The sequence below is a fragment of the Pyrgilauda ruficollis genome, unplaced genomic scaffold, assembly GCF_017590135.1.
Source record: "Pyrgilauda ruficollis isolate IOZ18807 unplaced genomic scaffold, ASM1759013v1 scaffold158, whole genome shotgun sequence".
NCBI lineage: Eukaryota > Metazoa > Chordata > Aves > Passeriformes > Passeridae > Pyrgilauda > Pyrgilauda ruficollis.
In genome coordinates, this window is record NW_024514543.1 from 332117 (window position 1) to 351387 (window position 19271).

General features: G+C 46.0%; 1 protein-coding gene across 7 annotated transcripts in view; it reads right to left on the bottom strand.

Moving 5' to 3' along the window:
* The window catches only part of MYO7A (myosin VIIA), a 56893-nt gene that overhangs the window by 20420 nt on the left and 17202 nt on the right, over positions 1-19271 (bottom strand). For 5 of the 7 annotated variants that reach the window (XM_041461921.1, XM_041461920.1, XM_041461919.1 and 2 more), the window contains 11 exons: positions 11154-11291; positions 8949-9107; positions 8516-8608; positions 7076-7170; positions 5904-5988; positions 4816-5034; positions 4558-4665; positions 3798-4007; positions 3059-3262; positions 2068-2244; positions 334-423 (listed from right to left, as the gene is read on the bottom strand). In XM_041461921.1, the coding sequence (XP_041317855.1) occupies positions 334-423; positions 2068-2244; positions 3059-3262; positions 3798-4007; positions 4558-4665; positions 4816-5034; positions 5904-5988; positions 7076-7170; positions 8516-8608; positions 8949-9107; positions 11154-11291 (1578 nt within the window). Of the gene's footprint in view, positions 1-333; positions 424-2067; positions 2245-3058; positions 3263-3797; positions 4008-4557; positions 4666-4815; positions 5035-5903; positions 5989-7075; positions 7171-8515; positions 8609-8948; positions 9108-11153; positions 11292-16355; positions 16413-19271 lie in introns of all 7 variants that reach the window. The other 2 variants (XM_041461916.1, XM_041461915.1) reach the window with 1 other exon arrangement.

A 19271-nucleotide genomic window follows, 5' to 3' on the forward strand; every position in this document is an offset into this window, starting at 1 on the left:
AAAGCAGGGATAACAATCAGACCATCACAGGGTGCTGAGAGGTATCGGCAGCTGGATGGAGGGCTGTGAAAGAGGGGAGGGAAGGTGCTGGATGGATGGAGAACAGGAGCCGAGGGGAGGCCGGCGCGAGGTGCAGAATGACTCAAGGAGACACGGGAAGCCAACCTTTCCCCTTAAACACTCCTTAAATCTTTCAGGCAGAGAGACAGGTAGCGCCAAACCCAGAGGAGGGCTGGTTCTATGTTGTCTAGGGAAAAGCAGAAGAGAGTCAGAGAGGGCTGCAGACAATCCAACGGCACTTGTGCTGCCAGGCGGCCAAGCGTCTCCCCTCACCTCCTCCGTCAGTTTGGATTTCTTCTTGAGCGTTAAGGAGACCAGTTTGTGCTGCACACTGTTCTTCTTGTGCCCATCAACATGAGTACTCTGCAAAGCAAGAGGAGTGGATGCAAAGTGGTGAGATGCTAGTGCTGAACAAGTGTTCTCTCTGGAGCCCTTCCCTGGGCTCCTGCAGAAGACCATTAATCCTGAGCAGAGAGTGAGATGTGTCAGAGGCTGGTGGGAACCAGAAGTCTGGACCCATATTCCTGAGCCCCTTGATAACCCAGGGCTGGCTCTGAATTTTGTAGATACTCTCTAATCAGTAAGTGTCCCTTAGAACAAAATTACATCTTGGGAACATATGAAAAAACTTATGTTGAATACATGGCTGATTTGTGCTGAGCCCAGGTCCACCCAGTTCTGCTCTATGACAGTGGAAATGAGACGAGCAAGACGACTCTCTGAGACAAGCCATTTGCACAGCAGGTTTTTAGCTGGAAGTCATCTAGCCAGGGATTCATGGACAGGTAGTCCACCCACTGTGGTTTCACAACTTTTAAGCAGGCCTGTGCTCTATCAGGTTTCCCAGAAGGACACCTCTGATGTGGGACAGCTCCAGGCACTGACTCTGTATCATCAAATTACTTGCTGACTTTCTACCTTTATAGCACGCATTTGGACCCAGTTAACCTCTACCCATTTAAACAGCTTTGAAAAGACCATGATTTCACATCCAATTGACACCTTGTGTCCTGTGGCTGTGACAGTTTATATCCATTATAAACATGAGCTGGTGCTGTAAACCTGGATTTGCATATCATTTTGCTCAGGCATCTTTTTGTACTGTGAAGAGATAATGTAACCACAGAGAAAAAGGACAGCTTAAATTTCCTTCTCTACTACTAGTTGGCCAAAATATGCCTTTTTGTAATAAACAAGCAAGAAATTATGGGCCAAAGGAATGAAAGGTGATTCGTGGTGTATATTTTTACAGAATTACGGTCCTGAGGTCGTCAGGTAATTCACTAGAAGTGCTGAATGGTATCGTCACTTTAAGAACAAGGAGATTTGCTATTTACCTCTGCAAATACTACAGAGATTTGTCAAGAAAACTTGAAAATTAAACAGTGGCATCCAGAAGATGCCAATAGCAGATTATATCTTGTCCTATTGAATAAAGCAATTGCCAAAGATGAAAATGTATCAGCACTGTAGACATTGATTTATTTAGAATAATGTTTTGTCTGGGAAGGATACTAAGATGAAGTCCTCCAGTGACATCCAGAAGGCACTCAGGATATAACAGGGATTTGTTTTTGTTTTTTTTTTTTTAAAAAAATTTCACAGCCTAATCTCCTGGTAACTAATTACTTCCTCCTCCAAGATTAAGGGCATATTTTTAATTTAGTCTCTTCTGACTCAGGGCAGATCAAAAAGAAATCCCCAAATAAGAAACATAGGACATTGCATTCCCCCATGTACTTTAGCCCTGCAGGGTGGAGGAGAGAGATCAAAGTCCCATGAGAGATATCAGGGCACTTCCTTCACTGGGGAACATTCAGCTGGTGGACATTCAGCTCTGCCTGTGAGGAAGGGACAGGATCACAGGCAATTCTGCCTTCATAGCATAAGTGAAAATAAAGTCAACAAACTGATTGCCTGCAGCAAACCCCACAAGTTGTTTCTTTCCAACACAATTCAATATCCGACACCTAATAATAACATCTCTTTTACAGCCACAGCAGTTACCTCTCCTTCTCCCTGCAGAGCCTGCAGTTCTTTCTTATAGGTCTTCTTCCCAAGAGTCTCATAGATTTTTGTCATTACTGGTATCTTCTCACCACCATCACTCATGGCTGTGTGGTATTTTGGCTCAGGGAGGTCTCCCATGAAACGCAGGATAGTGATCCATACAGCAAGTGCCGCCTATTTGAAAGGAAAATTACAGCCCGTTAGCTCACACCAGGGCAGTGGAGGGGGTGGTCCTGCCAGGCTGGATCCATCAGGATCCCCACTGTGGTCTCTCTGTACATCTGCAGGAGATAAAATACTTCCCTGTATTCCCTGTTCCATGTGTAGCAGTGGCACACTGTTTTTTGCCTGCAACACACATCTTCTCTGAATGCTGGGCAGGCTGCTGGCTGGGACATTCAGGTTCTGTCTTTGTGCCACAATGAATATGTTTATGAACCCTACAAGGGGTTTGCCTCTTAACAGGCCAGCCTTACCAAGGGGCAGGGACTGGCAGCTCCTAACCCACTGCAGAGGGGAAGAGGAACCACAGTGAGGGCAAGCTCATGGATAATATAATATGCATTATAGCCATGGAGTTTCAATTCATTTCTGCTCGTGTACTGCTGGCTATGGGACAAGCAGTTCTTCTCTTCTAGCTCTGCACTGGTGTGTATGACAAGGTAAGAAGCCACTTTTCCAGCTCCTTAGAAGCTTTGGAAGTTGTACTGAAGCAACGATTTTCACTGTCCATGCCCTGAGCCCACAGCACCTCATTGTCTTAACACCAAGGTACAGAGAGGGACCCTCCTCTCTAATGCCCCATCCCTCTGATATTCACTGTCTTACCAGCACTCAAAGCATACTGGTGGGACAGTGGCCATGGACACAGGTGCAGCAGATGAGTGTATCCCAAAATGGAAACTCCTGGTGCCCTTTGGCTGGAGGATTACCCAGGCTCGCCCCAACCCACCGAGCCCTGCTCAAGTTTTTTCATCCCCTGCCTCACCAACTGGTCTCCTTCATCTTCATGGTACAAGAGAGGCTGCTTGAGGGGCCGGCGGATGTACGTGTGTGTTGTTGTGCCCTGGAAATACGTGGCAGCAAACTTGGCAAATTTGTACTCTGAGAGGTCTTCCTCCTCCTCCTCAGGGAGAGGCAATGCTGCATCCAGGTCCTCTTCCTCCAGCTCCTTCTGGACTTGCTCAAGATCCTGTTGTGGAAGGAAATGTCAGACACTCAGCATGGCTCTGGATATCAAACTACCATTTCCCTTTGGGCCTGACTTTTCTGCCAGTCTGATTTCCATCCCAAAAGGAAAAGTCAGCTGGAGGAAAACCATGGAATATAGCTCTAGAGCCCAAGGTTTGAAGAACATGCCTGTGCCCAGGAATGTCCCCAGAGCAGTAGGAGAAGCAACAAGCATGGCCCGACTCATAGCATGGGGAAAGGATGTCTAAGAGCTAAATGCCCTAAGTTGTGATGAACCTAAAAGGGAAGATCTCAAAGGCCACAAGTCCTTGATGACCTTAGTTCTCTCCTCCATTTGGTAGTCCCAGGGAAAGCTGCCAGGATGCCTGCCCATCTCTAGCCACAGCACAATAACCCTCTGGGGTCACACAGGAGAGCCTTACCCTGAAGGAAGCCTTCAGAGACCCACTTTTTTATTACTGTATTCTTTCTTGATCTATTAATGTTTTGCCAACACCTGTCATGTGATAGCCAGGCTCCAGTACATCTTCCAGTACCTCGAAGCCATTGGGTGCCTGTCCCTCCTGGCCAGGAAGGGAGGAGGTTGTTCCCAGGAATCCAAACATTTTGTCCACCATTTCTGAGTCATTCACTGGCTCATTGCGAGCTCTCTCCATTTTTTCTAAGAGCTCTTTCTTCCGACGTGCTTCCTCTTTCTCCTTTACTTCTCTCTCTGCATCTTCCCGTGCCAGCTGGGCCAGGCGTACCTGCAAAAGGAGAAGTGCAATGACTGAACTGCTCCTTCCAAAGAGCTGGCAGTAAATTCCACAGGGCATGGATTTAGGGAGGCAGGCTGCCTCGTGCTTAGGGCACTATACCCGTATCATAACTTGGAGCAAATCAGTGACATGTCTGTGTCTCAGTTTTCCAACTGCAGAAGGACAAAGCAATTCATTTTCCCCATTCCTTAGTGCCTGTTTAGGGGTGTTGGTCCATGCACAGAAACTCTCACTGACCTAATTTTTTTCTTTTATACAACAGCCCTGCATGTCCACACATACACAGAGTGTCCCAGTTCCGCCTTCATACAATAGCAAAAGTGAATAATAACTATAATCTCTGGCATTCCTGTGCAGCAAATCAGAAATTCTGGAGAAGATTCAAACTAATAGAGCACAGAGTACTTTGGAGAATTAAATACAAACCACTCAAGCAGGGCAGAAATCCCTTAGATATTTTTGTCATTGCCCACCAAAGGAGCAAAACTAGTTCCTGGAGAACAGACAGAACCCCACAAAGAGATAAGTCCCCATGTACTTGGTGTTTCTTTTCTGCTTCTTCTTTGGCTTTCTTGGCACTCATCTCCTTTCGAAGTCGTTCCTCTTCTGCCAGCCGAAGCTTCTCTGCTTCCAGGCGTCGATAATACTGTGGGAATAAACAGAAGAGCCTTTCTGAATAGGCATCTGATTATTTTCGGACATTTTTTTCCTTTAAAATTGGATCCCAAGAGCACACGACACAGAAGCATGTATTTCTCCCCTCTCCTCATCTCCTTTTTTCCTCCACGGTACTTACTTCCCCCCGGAGGCGCTTGTAGAGCCTTCGGGCGATCATGCCCCGGGCGTAGGCCTGGACGGTGAGGACAGCCCAGAGGCGGTGGCGGAAGGCCCGACGGACCAGGTAGCCCCGACACCGTGCCTGAAACTCGATGATCCGCCGGCGAGCCATGTGGTACTGCTTGTGAAGCTTGCGGGATCGGTACAGGGCCTGCAGCCTCAGGAAGCCAATCCGCATCTGCAGGAGGGAGCAGGATGAAACCGCACCGCCAGCCAGGGGCTCACCCACCGTAAGCAGATTTCCACTGCTAATCTCCTGCTTGCACGGCTCTAAATAAGAGCCACTGAAATCAGTCCCCCTGACAGCAAACCTTCTGGAGGGAGGTTCTACAAGAGGGTGGAGAAATGAAGCGCTCTGGCTGCTGCATTGATTCAAAGCCCAGGAAGGACAAACAGTTTCTTCCCCAACGAGCCTTTGAGAGGACTCAGGATGTCTGGTTGGCTATCCCAAGGTAGCCACAAGCCATGAGGGTTGCTCCTACAGAGGTCCAGCATCTGCAGAACCCCTGCCTGACAGTCAAGGTGCTGTCTGATGGCAGGAGGCAGCATTCTAGCCAGCCTGGAAGTAGCGATTTCTACCAAGTTGCAGGCTTGAAAGATTATACTGAGACACTTTAGACCTTAACACACTTTCAAAAAAACACTGCTGATGGGTCAAAACTAGTGGGTACAGGGAGAGAAGAGGACTATCGACTGGTAGGGTGAGAAACCCAAATATGATCCCACATGGAGACGGAATCCATTTTTTAGAGGAAGCTGCTCTTGCGTTTTCAGTCATCTGGAAACTAGGGAAAGGCTTACAAAACCCCAAGTGACCCGTTGGTGTAATGGACACGTAAGTCACAGGGGAGAAGACAACTAGAAGGTGGTCTCTTCAATGAAATGACAAAGCAAAAGAGCAAACCTCCATTCATCACTCCAACTGATAAAAGCCAACCTCACCACTTCCGACATTCAATGGGACGTTTTGAACCAGGAAACCCTTATGTATGTCCCAGGCTAGAGAGGCAGGAAGGCAGAGGCATGAGGAAGCACCCCTGTACTTACAGCACCATAGTTCTTCCTGCAGTTATGTCCACGCCAGTATCTCTGAATCATCAGGACTGAATTTCTCACTTTCAGGAAATTGGACCTGCAAAAGCATTTCAATCATTTGCCTCTGTGGTTTTGACACAAGTTATCATCTCCTGGGCCTCATTTCTTGGAGATTTGAATCTGATTGTCCAGGTGGAATAAACACTGATTTTTTGGCATGAAAATGTCTCCTTCCCCAGCTTTCCTTGCTTTCATAAAAACATCTGTAGGCACTCTCTCTGACAGGTCTCTGTAGGGAGATTATGCCACATTATGGGAATGGGAAGAACAGGAGATGATAGGAATTCCAGCCCAGCATCCTCTTCTTACACCTAAAATCTCTTCTCTATGTGTCCTTCCCATTTCATTCTGGCACCTGAAAATGGATTGAATCCCACCCAAATGATCGAGAGCAAACCTCACTAACACCACGCTGCTATCCCTATCTGCTCCTCCAGTCCTTCTCAGCCTGATCTGATCCTACCTGCAGACAACAATTGTGTTGGGAGGCCTTGGGGGGGTCTTGCTGCGATCAGTGTGTGAAAGCTTGATGAGTTATTTAGTATGTGGCCTTTCTGCAAAGCACAACCTGAGTCACAGCCGTGGCATGGATAATCATAGAGCATAAAACCTCAAGAACTGTCCCTCCTTCATAGGTGCAGCTTGTCCCTGGCTGTGGCTCCCCCTCTTCATCCACAATGGTGCCATGAGCTACCTGTCCTCTTCCCATGTCTTGAAACTGGGCTGCAAAGGGAAGAGTTCTGAACCCCTTGGGCCAAGCAACTTTAGTAGTAGGTGACCCAGAGTTCCCTCTGCAGTCTTGTGGGGATCTCCATAAATTGGAGTCTCAGTGTGGCCCACAGCTGGCTCAGAGCCCACAGCTGCACTGTCATAGCAAACACCACATCCCCTGAAGATGGCAATGAACAGGGACAGAAGGTCCTATTCTGTCCAGGTTTGAGGCAGATAACACAGTTACCCTGTTGTTTTCTCTACTGTTATGCCTCCAGTACTTGCTGCACCTGAGTGCCAAACTATCGGGGTCATCTGGGCACCAAAGAAGTGATGCAGCCTCCAGGATCCACTTGCTGCATGAAGCATCCCACATAGCCCACCTCCCATTTGGCCATGGGGTTCATACCTACCTGTCTTTATACCCACGGACCACCTTCTGGATGAGGATGACTTTGTCTGTGATGGCCTTGTCTCTCTCAATCTCCAGCAGCATGTCGTGGTGGTCCTGTGGGAGGAAGCAACACAACATCAATGTCTCAAGCCTGATATGTGGCCAGAGTGGGTGGTACAAGACCCTTCCCCAGGACAGTTGTCCAAAATAAACTCTGGGGTCATTTTACATCCCAAGTATCACACCACCTGCTCACTGGGGAAATCCTAACAGAAACCATAGTGATTTACAGTCTTCATTCCCAAATGAACCAGGTCATCCAGAAGCTGCAAATGCAATACTTCACAGTTTGAAAACAACAGAATTACACTGCCCTTCCGTGCAGAGCTCCCTCCTAGTGCTCTCAGCCATGGGAGCAGCTCCTAGGAGCACTGGAGAGGTTTGCAAAAAAACTCCAGGCTACCTGGGTCCCATCACTTCTTCCAGCCAAGAGTGCAAATGCTTCCCTAACCTAAGGAAATAAAAAGCTCCTCAAAATACGGAATTTCCTTTGCCCTGAGGCTTTCAGATGCACCAATCCAAGCTTTATTCTGATTCCTCCCATGTTGTGTGTGATGCAGCTTTCTTTCCCAGTCATGGCAAGCTGAGCCATGCCGCACTGCGTGCAGCAGAGGCAGTTCCACATGTTTCCTGCTTTGCTCGACCTCCCGCGGCCCCTCAGGACCTCCCAATTTCTCTGTTTCCTGCCCTGACAGCTGTGAAATCTTGATAACAGGATCTGGAAAGAGTAACTAGTGGGAACAAGTTCTGGGGAAGAGAGGGGGGTGTTTGTACTGGCAGTGGGATTTGGGGGTGAATTTAGGTGTAAGCAGTCAGGGTTTATAATTGTGATTTTTGCTCAAGAGAAGCCTCACCTTCCCAGAACAGCACAGGAATGGGTTTGTAAGGAAAGCTGAGTGTGTATGGGGCTGCAGGGGACCTGTAGTGTTGGACTACTCTGTGTCAGCTGGACTGATGCAGAAAAGGAGACTGTAGGCACATCATGGGTTGCACAAGGATGTGCAGAAAGCAAAATGTGCCTGTTGTGCTCATGTCCCCCTCTCTGCAGGGCTCTGCATGGGCATCTGTCCTGCTGCTGTGCCTTTTGGGTGAAGGCAGGACACGAAGCTGAACCACTCAGCCCAGGAGGGAAAAGGCTGTGCACTGGATGTGACCACTTTTGTGTTGATATGGATTTGTGAATGCCTCAGTTCTGGCACCGTGTCAGGACATCCTCCTGCCTGCTGCTCCTAAACCGGCCCCAAATGTTCTGCCTTAAGCCAGGCTCTACCTCCCTCTGCTCTAGGCCAGCCCAGAGACCATGGAAAAGGGTCATGTCTTCTGGTGGAAAGGAAATGGTGAGAGACACCTCCAGAGGCAAGGACCCAAGATGTCAGAGGGAATGTGGAGATCCACCCACCTTTAGAAATATCTTTGTCTTGCCAATCTGCCAGTCATCATCCTTCCCCAGCACTGCTTCAGCGATGCGCTGGCACGTCCCACGCAGGTCACCCTGACAGAAAAGGAGTTGGGATTCACCAGGACCAGACTCACCCATCTCCTCCCAGGCCCAGTGTAAACCTCTTCTGGTCCTAAATCCTGCAGTTTTCTGCTAATGAGGCTCTTATGGCTTTACTGTCACTTTGTTTAAGATGAGTGAGAGGGACAGGCTGAATACGGATACCTGTCCCTGCCAGCCCTGTAACCATTTTTCTTCACTTGGAAAGCCCAGAGCACTACTGTGACACCTGGGGATGTTGTGCAACTGATTTTGGAGAGGAGGCACACCCCTCAAATATCTCTGGAGATTGCCCAGCAGAGAGCACTCGCTACCCATGAAGGAGGATTCTCACCTGCTTGTAGGCTGGCTTCACCCCAGGCATGAGCACCCGGTAGCGGTCCACGAACTCCACAAAGGTGTAGCGGATGGGGTATCCAGCCCGGCGGATGCGGATGGTCTCCATCATCCCGGAGTACCTCAGCTGACGGACGCACAGCTCCCGATCAAACAGCTGGGGAGGGTACAGGACACCGGGGTTTGATTGCAAATCTTTTAAGGGCTAGTTCATTGTACATATGGGCAACTATGCGCTCCTCCACATGGGCCTGATGAGGCACAGGCTGCTGGAGACAGTTTTGATTTTCTTTGCATGGTTTTGTTATCTAATTCATCCCACGCCTTACTCTTGGACTAACCAGAACAATACTCAGAAGCAGCAGCATGGGATGATATACAGACCCAGAGAACTCCAGCCAGCATCCCCATACAAACAATTTTTTCCCCCGTAAAGCACATTTCAGAAGGAAGTAAAAGTTTTAGAATAACATAAAGTAACAAACAGTCAGGACTTTCCACTGACCTTTCACTTCCGCTATGCCATTTCCTATCACTATCAGTACGTTTTCCTTCAAAGGCAGGGACAGAAAATGATCTCTCAGACAATGTTCTGTTTTGCAGTCACCCTGCACAGCTCTGTGTGCCTTTATCTGGGATTCCTTTTCCTTTGGATTATTAAACCAAGGCCAAAATTAAATTTAGCAAGAAATCACATTTCATATCACACTGCAGTCTCTGATTCAGTGTTAGCTCACCCATTTATTTCTTTCATGGGGAGATTAATTTCTCTTTGTTTAATTCTCTCTAACTTGAAACTGTTTTCCTGTCCCACTGAAGGTTTTGTAGACAAATAGATTGAACAGAGACTTCTGGCTTAGCACTTGCAAGACCTGATGAAATACAGACTTCCTATGCAGAAGTCGAAATACCAGACTGAATTCCAGATATCCAGGTGTAAAAACAGCTTAGATTCAGGGCATACAGAATAATTTGCTAACATCAGTTCAGGATATACACCTATTTCTCAACATCACCTATGTCCAAAAAGAAGGTATTGTTCTGATCTCTGCTCAGATGATAATCACACATCAGACATATTGTTAAATATTTACCCAAAATATTCAATTAACAGGCTAACAGGTTTTTACTCTCACCAAAACCAGGATAAGAGCATAGTAAAATTATCTGAGAGGCCCACCAAACCTTTCACTCTGCATCTTATTATGTTCTCTGAACAGCAAAAATAAGTTTCAAACAAACACTACTTGTACACAACAGTCCTGAAATTCAGGATTTTATGCTTTTTTGCACTCGACTGAGCTTTGCTAACAGACACTGACTTTAGATAAAGCTCCAGCCCTGCCTAGATTATTTATTAAATGAAGCTCTTCCTTTCCAAGCAGTACCACAATTAAGTTTGGTGAGCAGGAAACAGTGATTGCTCACAGCATCAGTGTCTGATCCTGCAAGGTGTGGGGAGTGGGATCAGGGTGTGCAGCACCCACCTTATCACCTGTCTTCTGCTGCAAAACTCGGAGTCCCTTCCATGAGCAGTTTGTGGTCAGGGGGATTCAGAGCCCCCCCCTCCTTTTCATTTGCTCCCAAAAGTTTTCTCCCATAATTTTTGAAACAAATCTCTGTGAATTGGAGCAAGATAACTCCTCTCATGTTTCCTCTGTGCTATTTTGCCTCTTACTTTCCTCTGCTTTTAGAACCATGCAAAATAGGCAGTGAAAATGATCAAACAGGATTTAAAATAAGGGAGATCCCTTGTGAGCAAAGATTTTCAGGAAAACACCCACGGGAAGATGATTCTCAGAAAGCACTGAACTCTGCCACAGAACTAAACCCATGGCTCAGCTGAAGTCTCTGGCAGGAAGGAGCCTACCCCCTATGGAAATGGAGAGGCATTTCCTATAGGATAAGGGGCTGCAGGGTGAATTCCTTGAGACTGTCCTTGGGAAGAAAGGCAGGGACTGGAGCTACTCCTGCAAAAAGTTTTGGGGTGCTGTTGGACTACAAAGCAAGTGCCTGATTTTGCCAACCCTTTCTTGACTCTGTTGCTTGCAGCACAGCAGGCTCTGGGTTGGTTTTCCAAGCATGTAGCATCATTCCTGACTCCACTGATGCCCAAAGGAGTTTTGCCAGTAGCTCCAGAGCAGAATGACCCCACGGGCAGTCCCATACAAAAAGCAACCAGGAGAGGAAAAGCAGGACTTACCATGGGCTTCTTGTACTCATTGGGCTTGATGCAGCGGACAAAAAAGGGCTGGCAGACGCTGAGAGTCCTCATCAACAGCTCCAGGGAGCGCTTGAACTGGCTGCTGAGCGTCGGCGAGCGCTTCCTCGTCTCTGCTCCCTGCAAAACCGCAGCGCAGTGCACTCAGGAAATGAAAGGATAACACTGACTTTCCCCTCTGGCTGCTGCCCCAGGAACCTCCTGCAACAGCCAGGGCTGGAGCGGGGAGCGGGGCCAGAGGTGGCTGCAAGTTGTGGCAGGAGAGGGAAAAGGCAGAGCCTGTGAACTTGCAATGGCCGGGCTCTGGCAGCCTAGTCCATATGCTCTATGCAGGCAGGAAAAGTGCCATGATGTAATTTCTCCTGCTTGAACCTCCCTGTGTGACTGGAAAACCCATCTTCCCTGTGCAGAGCCATGAGGAAGATCTGCCCATAAGAGCAAACAGCCTCTTCTGGGCCACCAAAATTCTCTGTATTACAGCTTGGGGCAGTGCACCTGCCCAGGGATGCTCTCAGGAGCAGTGTGGGCTTCCCTGTCCCCATGCATTGCGGCATGGGCATGCCAAACCCTCTGTCATGGTTCCTCGTGTCAGGCAGGGCTCCTCCTGCTCCCTGGAACAAGAACCAGAGACTCATTTAGGGTAAAAAATAATCCAGAAAAATGCTTGCTGAAGGGTGACTCTGAAACAGTTCCAGAAAGTTCTGCTGAGACTCCTCAGCCTGTACTACTACAGATTCAAGTTACTTTTGGAAAAGAATATTAACTAGACTAAACGAGGTGAGTATTTAGGGGGAATCAGGATGATTTGGAGTATTTTTCTTGGTTCAGCTCCCCTGGTCATATTAATAATCCAATCTCTATTTTGGGGCAAGTGTTTCTAAATGAGACTGTGTATGTTCCCCTTAATAGTCCCTTCTCTCTGATCTGGGAAAACCTTGTTAAACCACCTGCAAATCAAGTCCCTAGCTCATTTCACGTGCCAGACACTATTACCTGAGCTCATTACACATCAGTCACAGAGGTGCTGTGTCTAGTGGGATCTGGCGCAGCAGCTAATGCTGGAGGGCTGGAGGAAGAGTTGGGCACCAGGAGGTAACTCCCTCTTAATTAAAAACAGGCTGTGCATGTAACATGACCTGTGACATGACCTGATGGTCGGAGAATTCCCAAAAGGAGAATTCCAGCAGGATTTTAATTAATTTTTGCTTCAAATATCCTCTTATTTGCAGGTGGTCAAGCCACGTGTGGAGTCACAAAATCCTCATCTGCACTGGCGTTGATGCCGTGTTTTGCAGTGTTTATTTGCACATTTCTGTTGCTGTGTTTATTTCAACTTTTGCTAAAATTTTTACATGTGCTTCATCACATATCACTAATAACCTTTAACATTCCCACCCCTCAAAACTGAGGAATTCCACAGAACCACAGAATAATTTGGATCGGAAGAGATTACAAATCCCCTCTAGTCCAACCCCTTTGCCACAAAGAGGGAGTTTACACAGCTCAGGTTGGATGTGATGTTGAGACAAACCCAATCAAGACAAACACAAAGTCATCATGGAATTCCAACAAGAGAAAACCCAGCTCATGCAAACACCACAAAAACCTGGCCTGCTTGCCAAGAAGGGCATGGGGGGCTACCAGCGATCTCTCCCAGCAAAATCCTCCCCAGAAAGACAAACTGCTAACAAATCTAGAGTAATTAATGGATACAGCTGCTACCTGCAGAGCACTGTAGAGCCTGATGCTCATATTTTGTTGCAGATTTTATGAGGAAAAGGCTGTTTCAGCAAGAATCCTGGTTTGAAAGGCTTTGATGAATGTTTTCTTATCACATTGCTAATTATGCACGAGGTCACCTCTGTGAGGTGGGGGAGGATAGCCACAGGGGCTGGAAGCAGCAACAGATGCAGGAGCAGGGCTGGCAGTCCAAAACAATTGCATGTTCGCCAAATTTTAGTCAGTTTGGGCTTGGCTGGGAGAGATCATTTTTAAGCCATGGTGTTAGGAAGGGAGCAAAACTTTGTACAAGGGTCTACAAGGGAACGCATGAGTGGTTTGCTCCCATACAGCAAGAAATGCCTCTCCAGCTTGCTGGTGCCTTGCATTTCTTTCCTGCATGCATCCAGATCTGGCAAAAAGCAGTGGTGCCATCTCCATCGTTACATCTGAGGGCTTTTTGCTGGGAGGGGTTTGAAGGAAGGGACAGTGACCAGAGAGCAGCTTGTCTTCCTGTCCAAATAGTCAGAGCGGTCTGGGCTCCCCCTGTCAAGACCACATCATCCATTCAGGGATGACATTTCAGGGCTGATGTTTGAGCACAGACCCCACTTAATGGTGGGAACCACCCCTATGGGCACTTTTTGGGCTTTCAGACACACAATAAATAACCAGCTTCATCCTTCAGGGTTGGGTGACCCCTCTCAAGTAATTGTGGTTCCTTCTGCCTCACCTCAACACCAGCTTGGAGAGAATCACACCTCTTCCCTTACTTCAACAAAATGACTTCAAAAACAAGGAGTGGAGCAGCCTCTCAACACAGCCTAGCAAGGCACTGAAAATACAGAGTTTACTGCAGAGGAGAAGCTTTTTTTTAAGCTAAAACAAGACCCAGTCCCCATAGCCTGATGGAGAAAGGGCTGATACATTCTGCTTTTCCCCAGCCAGATACTTCCTAGCTTTCAAACTCTCAGACTGCAACATCTTTGGGACTCAGACTATCTCTTCACTTGTGTTCATACAAAGCCCAGTAGAAGGGAGGATGAGACCTGTGTAAAATGGGGAAGGATGAGCAGGATTCACAGGTGCTACACCCCAGACTGTAGCACTCAGCCTGTACTCAACATCAAGGAAGGAAAATACTCAAAAACAGAAGAGCAAAACAAGAAAAAGAAGATAATTAAATGATTTACAGAAAAGAAGCATGCAGAAGAGAGTTTAGAATGATGTGCAGACCAGCATGACATCCAGACATGCTTCAGTTCCACTTCTTTTTGCCATCTCAAGCCAGTCTGAACTTTGGAAGTGCAAACACACACATGGTTGTTTGCAGTAACACCAAGACAAACGGCAAGGAGAATGGTAAATGAGCCAGAAATGGTAGAGGTTATTCCTTCTGTCTCTTTGCACCTTCTCCTCCTTGAAGGACAAGGTGCTGGTGCACCAGAAACACCACCAGGAGACAACAGCCTGCTTCAATGTAAATGCAGAAAGATTAAATACTTGAGGAAAGCTAGGGAAGGAGGCAAAGCATGTGCCACCAGCAATACTTTGGGGAAAGGTTCTGTACAAAGGACCATCCTCCGATCTCTTTAGGATTATAAGGCCACTAAATTGAGCCATGCCAATGTGACATGCAATTTCTGGGCAAAATGATTTTTCTTTGTTATATTTTTATAAGAAATGTCACTGGGGTGACCTTCAGGTGACCACTGAAAGCTGAGGCCACCTCATTCTGCAGCATCATATAGTGAAGACAGTCTTTCTCCTAAAGGCTGTACAGTCTGGAAAATGCCTTCCAATGCAATGCTGACATGGGCTACATAACAGTGCCAAGTATCACTATTTTGAATTACAAGCGTATTGAGATGCATATATATATATATATATATATGTATGTATACATATATATATGAAAAATAATTTTTATCTTGGCTGTTCCATCTTTACCTCAGTGTCTAACAAATACGAACAACTATTATTCATTAGAAAACCTACAAAATGCAAAGTTTAGTTGTAAGATCAACTATGACAACAACAAAGCTCCCGTTTCCCTGCATCACCTGTTGACATCTTCAGAGGAAAAAACTGGTCTAAACTTTTCTGGCAGATTTTGCACATTTGTCTCCTGGATTTTATCCCACCACAGAATCACAGAATTATTAATGGTTTGGGTTGGAAGGGATATTAAAGTCCATTTAGGTCCAACCCTGGTGCCATGGGCAGGGACACCTTCCATTAGACCAGGTTGCTCAAAGCCCCATCCAGTCTGGCTTTGAACACTTCCAGGGATGGGGTATCCACAGCTTCTCTGGGCAACCTGTGCCATTGCCTCACCATCCTCACAGGAAAAAAATCCTTCCTAATACCGCAACTAAACATTTTCTTTTTCAGTTTAAATCCATTCCCCTTGTCCTATCACTCAAGGCCCTCTCCAGCTCTCTCATGTCCTAACTCAGGAAAGACTATTATTTTTGCTTCAGCTCTGGAGCAAGGCCCAGTGATATGTTCCAATTGAAACAATTTTAACCGTGATACAGAGAGGAAGGAGTCCACCTCTGGGATTAATGGCTTTCAGTCATTTTGGGTCAGATCCTCCTCATTGGAATTCCAAATCCAAACATCTGAGACACTGCAGAAGTAAAAAGGGATGAAATTCAGCCCCATGCAAAGAGCTGAATTTTGAAAAGCAATCTAATCCTCTGGTTATCAAGGGGCTGTGGAAACGTGAGCAGAGTCACAAAGCTTATATCATAAAATTTTTAGCACACAATATGCTACCTTATGGCCAAATAACTAGCAAGCAAGTTTTGGGAAGTTATCAGAACCAGTCAGCAGATGAGATGTAACAGAAAAGACTTAAAGGAGGTGCCAAAAGCCTGTTTTGATGATCATGACAAAATTTCATATTATCTTGTCTTTGAATGCTTGGATCTGAGGTCCCCCTTGAACAAGAACTAACCCTCCACCTCCAAAAATGATAGCGTTTCCTAACAACCAGAAATGCAGTCCAAGGGTATCTCTTTGCATGTGAGCTGTCTTGCCTCAGAAAGTGCAAAACAGGGTCAGATTTGCAGCGGTTTGCAGGAATAATGTCCCACTGAAGCCCATTGTGGCACCATGGTAAACAACAGCCAAAACCCAGATGATCCAGCTGAAGTCATTTAAAGTGATTCAAATATCAGAAAAAAATCCTCAAAACCTTGGCTGAGCCTGGTTCTGATTTTACCCAAACCAAATCCCCATCATTACAAAGTTCTTCTGAGTTGAGTCCTAGAATTAAGTGACACAGTCATACCCCTGTACCTATTCAACAAGCTGTAAAAATGCTCTCCAACACATTGGTCACTTGAAATGGATCCTCTATAGATAGTACAGGAAGAGGAATAAACCAACAGGAGTAAAGCACAATCCTTGCCAAGGAGAGGTGAGTATACAAAAGAGGAACTCATGTATTCGGTTTACCTTTGGTGTGGGTGTGGGCGACTGGCCAAATGTGCTGGATGCATAGCCACAGAGAAACTACACGAAGCACAGGTAAAAAAACAAAACAAAACACAAAACAGAGACAGAGAAGAGCAAATAGTGAAAAGAAGGAATAACTGAAATGGGAGCCTGACATTTTTAGTCTTGGAAGTCCAGCTGTTATACATTTCATGAACAAAATGCATTAATTCTTAGATTTTTGTATAACCCTCTCCTGGATTTTCTCCTCTGTCTTGATGTTCACTTCTCTGAATGTGAGGGATCTGCCAGTGTTCAGCTCCTGCTTCTTGGAAACAAATTTTATACATTTTTTAACCTCACTCTTTATCCATCCAATTTCAGCCATTCCCACTCTTCTTCCTCACACATCTCTGCTCTCAATATACAGTAGTTGGGAAGGTACCAGGATCAAACCACAAAAATTGTAAAGAAATCCCTTCCTTCCTCCCTAATTTTAATCCCAAAAATCAGGTATTTTGGATAGAATTTAAACTTTTGCAAGGGGAAACCTCCCCCCGCCTCCCCCCCCTCCCCAGTTTCCCATTTATTTTTCCATCCTCCACTGCTCCCTCTACCTGTTCCTTGAACAATCAGTGCTGCCAGACCATACCAGCTGATTCCTCAGAGGAACAGTGTACAACTCCCACTCAATCCATAATTTCATCTGGCTCTGCTCAAAGCAATGTTCCTGTTCAGCAAACACATGCAGATAAACCCTCTCTGTGATGACCATGAATAAATGAGACATTACAGCCCCTCCTGCTCCAGTTCTCCCCACAGGTTTGGTTTCGTTGTGTACAGGTATTAGGTCTTTCAGGGACCAAACAGTTACTACAACATTCAAATATACAATCTCAACCAGTTTTCAAATTTCTCTGATCTGTGGCTTTCTCAAGTTTCTGGAATATAAGGGCCCCCTTTGAAAGACTGAATGTAAAACAGATGTGGACTTGTAACTGACTCACAAAATCCTACAAACTCATCAGTAAGCTCCTGAGGACCACCATTTGGAAGGTGTTGAGCAAAATGCCTCATGATTTGATTTAGCCCTTAGCTGCTCTGCTTGTCTTGTCTGTCTTGTCTCCTTGTCTCTCTTTAAGAGAAGATGTTATATTTGATTGCCCAAGCCTGAGTATCTCTGGAAAGTTCCTCCACAGACTGCCTCACTGAAGCTTGGGGAAGGCATGCACAGCTCCAAGGCATTCCAAGGATGCTTCACCACAGAGCTTTGCTACATGCAGTCTATGCCTGTGACCCAGGCTCACTTGCTCCTTCTTTTGGAGCACTTCCTAAAAAAGGGGCTGAAAACATTACTGAACACTGGTGGAAAGCAATGGAAAAAGCATCTCAGCCCCATGTTGGATCCCGCTCTGAGAATTTTTGTATGGTGGTGTTCAGGGAATTAGTGCTCTCCAGGTCCACAGTGACACTGTGCATGACTAGGGGAGCTGGCACACAATGTTGGCTCTTCTTCCAGTTCTATGACAGAAGGCTAAAAATCTCTCATTCCAAAAAGAAACTCAGGCATCATTAAAGTATCAAAGCACAGACACCACCACTTGGGACAGATTCTGAAGATGTCTACTGGAACTATAAAAAAACCTCAAACAGTTTACGTTAAAAAGGGATCCAATGCTTTCAGAGATTTCAATTCTCAGATCCTAGAGAGCATCCAGGCAGACATCTCAACTTTGCTATTATATACTTCCAGCATATTTAAAGATGCTTTGGTAGGGATCCCTGTGAGAAAGCTTGTGTGACTGTGCAAACCTTTTCATTGATGCCCCAGAGTGCATCTCTGCTCTGCCCAAAGAAGAAAGAAATCACTTCCAAGGTCAACCGCAAAGCTTACACCAAAAATAAAAAGCAGCAAGGAATAAGCAATAAAAAGCAAAGTAAGCAGCAGCACTGATGCTAAGGGAGTTAGCAGCTACTTCAACAGGAGTATCCACTTCTGAGGATAGCTCTGAACCCAAAGGAGTGTCATGCCAATTGGTTGCTTAATTAGTAATTGATAAATGTTCTCTTATTCCAAATGAAGTCAAAAGGATAATGATCATTAATTTCAGCAGGAGCAAAACTGAATGGCTGAAGGTTATGAACAAGGCTTGCAAAACAGCACGTATCATTTTCAAAGAAATGTCTTGGGAATGTAAATATTTCTTTCCCTTGGCAAGTAAAGGAATTCAGCACTTACAACTTGGCACTCCTGAAAGTCCCTAAGTCCCTTGGTCCATCAGTGGCTTTGGCTGGCATTTGGAAATGGGACTCCGATTGCCAAAAAATTTGTTTGCTTTGAAAAATGTTATCCCCACACCCTCTGCAGTCCCATGACTTTTGCCTTGGGAAAGACTGGGAGATTTGGCCACAGTGACTGATCTGTATAGGCTTTCAGATCCCGCAAGACTGATATTTTAAAAATTTGGAAGGAGGGATGAGTACAGAGATTTAGATGTTTAACTTCCTGAAGAAAATACCATACATTTGTGTTACTAAATGTCGAATGATCACTAATCTCAGCACTTAAGCTGGTATCCCAGTAATAAATGCTCAAATGGGGTGGAAAGGGTTAAAGCAGTAACTCTGACTTTCTCTGAAACTTCACGGCACAAAGTCTTCTCTCACACTGAGCATGGAGTAAACACATAACCTCCTGGAGAACTGAGATGTGGAAAGAGGAGCTTTGAAGTTCAGCTTTCATAACTGGTGTTCCCTCTCTCTGCTGTTGTAACAGTAAAACACAGCTGTTCCCTCCAAGTCTTGTTGTGGTGCTTAAGGACCAGCAAGACTGTCCTTTTGTTCTACTCTGCTCCACAAGTATTTGGCTTTTACTTGGACCCATAGAAAGCTATGGGTTTGAAGGGACCTTCAAGGTCACGTAGTTCCAATCCTCCT